A 7263-nucleotide genomic window follows, 5' to 3' on the forward strand; every position below is an offset into this window, starting at 1 on the left:
TGACCAATGCAAAGGCGCGAGTTTTAACTTACACGTACCTAATTAATTTATGGAAACGCCTTTCCCTTAGAATTGTATGGAAATTAAAAAAAAATATCATGCAAGAAGTAACAAATGCTATTAGACAGATGCGGTTTCCTCAAAAACTTTGGTATTTATTGGACTTGCATACCGATGCAATATTATGGGGTGGTACTGGGCGCACTATTCTCCTGAATTATCGCGTTTTGCATACTTATTTACAATGTAATCATTCCATTTTTAAAACTACCAATATCTCTAGCTTTGTAAGACAATTAAATTTATATGGATTCCGCAAAGTTACTTCACATTTACAAGATCCGCTTTGCAATTCGAGTAATCCATATATGCATGAATATATTCATGATTATTTTCAATTTGGTAGACCAGAATTACTTAACAAGATCACGAGAAAGGCGCTAACCATTAAAAAAAACTTCAAACCAAAGGTTTGTTGTAGTTTTAAATTGTTAGGTACATATAAACTATATAATATGTAGCTTTGATTTTATAATTTTCTTTTTCTTTGGCAGAATTTATATAGTAACGACCAAAATCTTTATGTTACACCATTACAAAAAGCTAGAAGAGCTTTACAAATTGCACTCAAAAAAGCAGCTCAGGATTTATACATTCAAACCTCTCCAAAACCAGCATGTAACATGGATTATGAGGGTATATTAATAAAACTCTTTTTAATTACTTATCATGTTTAAAAATAATATTCTTTTAAATAAATGTTATTTGATATTTCATATAGATGAACAAGATGAATATCAAGATGAAGAAAGTGTTGAACTGGACTGGCTTATACCCTGTGATGAGACTGCCAAAGATATCCAGAAAGAGTTACAACATACAGGTCCTTACCTAAATCCTTACCATTTGTTTATATATTTATCCTTCACTTACCATAATTTCCAATCATTAAATCCTTACTGCACCCAATCCCTTACTAGTCACTCCTTACAGGTGTGGAGAAATTGGTAAAGCCAAATGATAATATAGGTGGAGAGGCTTATGGGTAAGATAAAGTTTTAGTTCAAGTAAATTTAATTTCACAAGATTCATAACTTTTATAAGTACATAATTATTATTTAATGTGAATAAAAAATATGTTTATAGTGATATTTCACAAGATAATCTTATCAATTTCTCCGATGATTCATGTCAGCAAGTCAATGATAATTATTCAGCTCAATTTCTAAACATGCCTGACCTTGATTCTGAACACACTGGAGAGAATTCAGGCGTTGAATTGCTTGCCGAATTCAATATTGGTCATGATATTGATCAAGGTATTACCAAGAAAAAGGAAAAAGATAATAATTCTTTAAATTGTGTCTTACCATCTGTGAGCAATGACCAAAATGATGATATCAGCTTTGTTGAGGTACAGTGTTATACTTTATACTATTTTCAAATACTGAGATATTTTTTTTAAACCAGTATGAAGTTTTAAACAGAGTGTTTAACTTTATATATTAAAGAGAAGCTATATTATACTGAAAGTAATAATTTTAATACATATTTACAGTCCAATGAAAACGCTAATCATTACCATGGAGAATGGGATCAGATGTTTAATGACATAATGATAAATAAGAGCTCCAGTCAAGACAGTGTCTCCAATTTGAAGGAGCTGTATTCCCAAATATCTCAAACTATTGATTTACTTAATTCATAAGTTCAGTACAATAATATGGTTAAAATAAACATTTATTATATTCCTTATGCCGTGTATTAATCATAAAAAATACAAAATAAAATTACTTCTTCTGTTTTTTCTTCTCAGCTTCTTCTTCTTTCTCTTTTTCAATAACAGTAACATATGAGTTGATAGTGTCCAAATCTAACATTTGCATGGGTTGGTTGCGTCTCATGACAGCTATTTCAAGGTTCTTCTGACCAGATTGTACAACTTCAAGGAGGGCCCGAATCGCAAGCTGTAATGACAAAATGGAAAATTTAATAATAAATATTTAGTCTGTCGCATATAATAATAAAATATATAAAAATCAAGGAATGTAGGTATAAATATTTATAAGTCTATGCAGCTTAAAGCTAGTAATATGTAAATTGAACCTTTATCTTCTCATGCTAATATATTGCTTATTGAGTGTATAAACTGATGAAGGAGTATTTGTGTGGATGAATGTATGGAACTGTGTGAAATATGGAGATTTATAATTTGCTACTTTTTATCCTGATAATGCAAGTGAAGAAGGCTTTAATATACATAGGTGTTGAAAAATAAAATTATATTTTGATATACCTATTCTTTGCTAAAGATTTTGAATTTTCACAGATATTGTATTGCCACCATTCTAATACTGTTTATACTGAAAAACAATTTAAATAAGTAATAAGGGTCTTCTCACCTTTACTGCACCATTTTCTGAGGCAACTTCTTCAGGAGTATAATTCTTTTCTAAGAATTCTCGCACAGTTTTGGCTGATCGGCCAGTTGCATTGGCTTTCCATTCATAATAAATACCTGATGGCTCAGTTTGGAACAATCTAGGATGACCATCATAGTCAAAACCTCCAATAAGGCATGAGATACCGAACGGGCGACGACCATTACTTTGTGTGTATTTCTGTTTGAGTCCAGCAATATATCTGGTAATATATTCCAGAGTGACTGGATCCTCCACTGTCAATTTGTGAGACTGGCATTCAATTTGAGCTCTGTTTATAAGTATACGAGCATCTGCTGTCAAACCGGCAAAAGCCATTACCACATGATCGTCGAGAAGACAGATTTTTCTTACTGTTCTTTCTTCTTGAAGTTTAGCAACTGACTTCTTTTCAACGCCCAACACTACGACATCTTTACCCCTTACGCCAACCTAAAATAAACCATACATTTATAATAATCCAATAAATTCCCGTTCTCAAGCAACTACAAAAGTACATACAGCAGTTGATCCTTTGCGGACGGCTTCTTGTGCATATTCTACTTGCAGCAAATGGCCATCTGGTGAAAAGACTGTAATAGCTCTATCGTAACGAGCAGACATTTTAAAAGTTTAAAAACTAGTTACAAGTTAGTAAAACAAAACGAATGTATTGAATTTGCTTAGTAATAACCGATGCACCGCTAATACAATGACAAGGCGAAATGTCAAATTTAGAATAGTGCTGTACTGACTGAAGTCAGGACGGATGTTCAATATGTTTCTGTATCGATTCAATATAATATAAAAATATTATAATCATATTATGAAAATGATAAATTATATATTTGTATGCGTTGAATTTATTCTATATTTTTATTTGCAATAATAATTTAACCAGTTAACAATATGGTAAACATCTCATCTGTGCAAAATAATGTTGAAAAAAAAAATACTGTCAAATGAGCAACATGGCGGCTGTCATGACGGATTTCGAGCCGTGGTTAAGCGATAAATTAAAGTCTTTAAAAACTGATGAAGGAGTATTTGGATCCTATATTTCAGGTATATTAGAAGGCGAAGATTCCATAGATGAAAAAAAAGATGCTTTAGAAGGCCTATTGTCTGAAATTGTGGTAAGCCTCCAAGGAACATTTATTGGTTAATATTAATAAGGATATAATATATTTCATTGATTATTTGCTACAATATTTATTAATCAAATCTTGTATGTACTCCACAGGAAAACGATATAACAATACACGTTAACGAAATAATTGAGAAATGGGAGTCGTGCAAACCAAATCAGGAGGGTCCAAAGCAAGTATCCAATATAGATGTCGATATTCAATTAACCAAAATGCTAGAATCTCAGTCACTAGCGACTACAACTCGAAAAGAATATACAGACGAAGAAAAGAAGATACGTGAGGCCATTCTATCACAGTATAGTCAGCTCTCTGATAATGAGGTACATTTAAAATATTTATTTATTAAAACTTTATATAAAAAATTAGCTCTCCTTCGTCTTCACCCGTGGTATAAAGATAGCCTATTGATTCTGGGATCACATATTATACAGTGAAATAAAAATTGATACAAGTCTAATAGTTCCCAAGATTGCTGTGTTAAAATAAACTCTTCAGCTTTACATTGTTAGTGCAGATACTTTATTTATTATGAAAATATGGATATTGTTACTTTAACTATTTTCAAATTACAGGAAGAAGTAGGAACAGTGGATGTTTCTGAGGGTGGAGATTTAGTTAAGAACACAAACGCCTTAGATGTAGCTGCAGCAGCTAAAGAGAGACGTGAACAAGCAAGACTCGAAGCACAAAAGAAGAAAGAAAAAGATAGAGAAGACAGGTATTTTATTTATTACTAAAAATTTTATATTTGCCAGCCTGTTGCTAAAAAAATAATTTTTAAAATTGTTGCACTTAAAATTGCAATAGTAATAAATATTATGGTTATATATAGAGATCTTAAATACCATCATAGCATTAATATCATAATATGTTTAACCTTTCCAGAGAAAAGCAAAAACAATTAAAAGAAGAGAAAAAAGAAAAACGTAAGACACAAAAGTCTGAAAGGAAAAGGTGAAAGTGCTAAACAGTGGCAAGCAGTAGTGGTCAACTACCCTTGTTTATCAATTGTTATCTTGGCAGAAAACTGATTATAAACATTCTAAGTATTAAGTATCGCCTTACAATGCAAATGTATTTTTAAATATGGCTAGTGATAAAAATGTAACCTTGTCATAAAAGCTATGATTTCTCTAAAATAAGTATTTTTAATGTATCAATAAATTTTTTGTTACACGAATTATCCATATCAATATTATTTGATGTTGAATATAGTTTTAATATTTATTTTTTATTTATTATTTACCAACCATAACATTGAAATGTCTTTCAAATTTTACATTAACTACGCTTACCAGTTTCAGGCCTATTTTTTTATCTTAACAGCTAATAAAACTAAATGTAAACATAATTATATATTTTGGTCAATAGGCAGTATATGTAAAATAAACAAAATAAGCATTTCTAATAAATTTAATAGTTTATCACAGTTGATTATAACTGAAACTTATTTCATAAGTTTTAATATTTTATAGAAAAAAAAAATACAACGTACAAGCTTAAACAGATAAGTTAATTGTAACTAGTATTAATGTTAAACATTAAAAACTAGGTTATCACCAAATATTAAGTATATTAATTGTTTAACACAACTTTGAACTGATATAAATAACACATCTCTGCTGTAGATGTAGGAAAAAAAGCAGTTTAAAAGATAATAAATCATTACTCATATTAACTCATGCTATTGTCATTCTCCTTTTCTTCATTGTTAGTTACTATAAAATTATGTGCACCTCCAGCATATATTTGGCTTACTTTCAAATTAACATGATCTAAAGGTATTAATGTTGGGAAATATACTAAATCTGCTGATGTTGTTCCTGTATTTGCATGTTCATTCCATCCCCAGGCCCACAGTGTATTGTCTGTTGCAAGACAAATTGTATGTTCTGACCCTAACACAATGTCTTTAACTTGTCTACCATCTGTAAAATTATAATAGATGCAGATTTGGGGTTGTGTATGTAAAAAAAACATAACAGAAAATTTAGTTAATCTTAGTAGTAAGATGGAGCTTGATACATGATAAAATATAGCTTTAGGTTTATATTGAAAATACAATTATTTGGACAAAAATGTAACAGTAAATAAAAGTTAAAATTTAAATAACTACCTGGTAACTTAATGTGAATGATGCTCCCATCAAAGGGCTTGTCTGTGCCAAGCTGGCCATAGTTATTCCTACCCCATGTAAGAAGCTGGCCATCTTCTAACCACAGCAAAACATTGGTCCATCCACTAAGAAGCTTCTTAACTTTCTGCTTGACATCAATATCAATTTTCTCAGGTTTGTAAATCTTTTTATACTTTTCAGAAGTCAGTAATAATTGACCATGTCTATTATCTCCCCAAACATACAGAGCTTTATCATCTGAGCACCAAGCTACTGTGTGATTCTGCCCACAAGCTACATGTGTTAGTCTATTTGTTATTGGTACTTTTTGGAACCTATCTGAAATAAGCACATCTTTACCTAGACCAAGTTGTCCATGCTTACCGTATCCTGTAATCCATACTTCACCCTTTGAGTTAATAATAGCAGTATGCCTCAAGCCCATTGATACAGAACATGCATTTACATGTAATCTAATAGGTTTTATTGCTTCCGGAAACTGCTCTTTAGGTAATCCCAACTGCCCATGGCTATTGGAACCCCAAACAAATAAGAATTTATCGTCGGTAACACCACAACTGAAGTCCCAACCACATGAGATATTTGTAAATTTGATACCGCTCAAAGACCATACCCTTTGAAATTTGTGCACATCGTTTTCAAGGCCACATTGCTTTTTGGAATTCCAACCGCATGCAAAAAGTTTTCCGTCATCATCTAAAAGAAGGGTATGCCCCCCTCCACAAGCAATTTGATTGACATTACTACAATCATTTGACAAGATTTTAGTAGGTGTATCCACTTGTTCACTAACCTTATCAAGGCCTAGCTGGCCATGAGAATTTGCACCCTAAAAGAGACTACCTGTTTAATATTTTATGGAATAGCTTAGTTAATATATTTAATAAAATAAGTATTCACCCATGACCATAACGTAAACATAATGAAAATAAGAACTTAGTTTTTTGATTTAACAGAACTATCCTTGAGCATAATATTGCTCTATAAACATTTCAACACTTAAGTGTATGCACTTCAAATGCCTTTAATAAAGATGGAATTGAAAATAATTAAAAAAATTACAATGTTATCGTGCGGGGAATTGACATCATTTTGATTCACGTTGTTTTGACTTTTGACATAATGACATTGACATGACAGTTTAGACAGATAAAAAATTTCAATATTTCCATTGTACAATGCGATCCGGCCACGATCATCCAAGCAGTCATCTTTAGTTTGAAATTGGTTTGAAAAGATTAAAATCTTAGATTACAAAATAAAAGGCAGATGGAGCATGACAATCATCCATCGCCCTTGTTAAAGAAAATACGAAATCAAAAACGAATACGAAACTCCTTCAGTGCTATAGCGATTCTAGTGTCATGCAATACGTCATAAGGGGTTTGTTATTTTAGTAAAAAAATGCTGTCTTGTGATATTAAAACGCTGTAAAATTTGTTCCCGAAAACAAACAAAAAGATAAAACATCGTTTTACAGGTTTTCTGTAGATTATTTGGCTTATTTAATTTTGTATACAAATAATAATTTTACATATACGAAGGAATACAAAAC

The 7263-nt window shown here is 31.2% G+C and overlaps 4 protein-coding genes across 4 annotated transcripts; 2 read left to right on the forward strand and 2 right to left on the reverse strand.

The window, feature by feature from the left end:
- Positions 1-98: 98 nt before the first annotated feature.
- LOC149910212 (uncharacterized) lies at positions 99-1708 on the forward strand. Its single transcript, XM_090111439.1, has 6 exons — positions 99-470; positions 555-696; positions 782-883; positions 994-1045; positions 1147-1414; positions 1559-1708. The coding sequence occupies exons 1-6, from the start codon at positions 99-101 to the stop codon at positions 1706-1708; spliced, it is 1086 nt and encodes a 361-aa protein (XP_089967565.1).
- A 16-nt stretch (positions 1709-1724) lies between these two features.
- On the reverse strand, positions 1725-3153 carry LOC149910213 (proteasome subunit alpha type-7-1-like). The gene is made up of 3 exons (XM_090111448.1): positions 2943-3153; positions 2403-2873; positions 1725-1967 (listed from the first exon to the last, which is right to left on the reverse strand). Exons 1-3 carry the CDS (start codon positions 3042-3044, stop codon positions 1791-1793), a joined length of 750 nt encoding a protein of 249 aa, XP_089967574.1. The 5' UTR covers positions 3045-3153; the 3' UTR covers positions 1725-1790.
- Positions 3154-3363: 210 nt separating this feature from the next.
- Positions 3364-4798, forward strand: LOC149910214 (coiled-coil domain-containing protein 43). The gene is made up of 4 exons (XM_090111457.1): positions 3364-3556; positions 3664-3891; positions 4144-4289; positions 4457-4798. The coding sequence occupies exons 1-4, from the start codon at positions 3383-3385 to the stop codon at positions 4527-4529; spliced, it is 621 nt and encodes a 206-aa protein (XP_089967583.1). The 5' UTR covers positions 3364-3382; the 3' UTR covers positions 4530-4798.
- Positions 4799-4968: 170 nt separating this feature from the next.
- LOC149910215 (secretion-regulating guanine nucleotide exchange factor-like) lies at positions 4969-6908 on the reverse strand. Its single transcript, XM_090111427.1, has 3 exons — positions 6609-6908; positions 5688-6537; positions 4969-5499 (listed from the first exon to the last, which is right to left on the reverse strand). Exons 1-3 carry the CDS (start codon positions 6627-6629, stop codon positions 5246-5248), a joined length of 1125 nt encoding a protein of 374 aa, XP_089967553.1. The 5' UTR covers positions 6630-6908; the 3' UTR covers positions 4969-5245.
- Between the last annotated feature and the right edge of the window lie 355 nt (positions 6909-7263).

The sequence above is a fragment of the Colias eurytheme genome, chromosome 2, assembly GCF_061535395.1.
Source record: "Colias eurytheme isolate Ceu_HAF_F1 chromosome 2, ilColEury1 Martin Lab GWU primary, whole genome shotgun sequence".
Taxonomy (NCBI): Eukaryota; Metazoa; Arthropoda; class Insecta; order Lepidoptera; family Pieridae; genus Colias; species Colias eurytheme.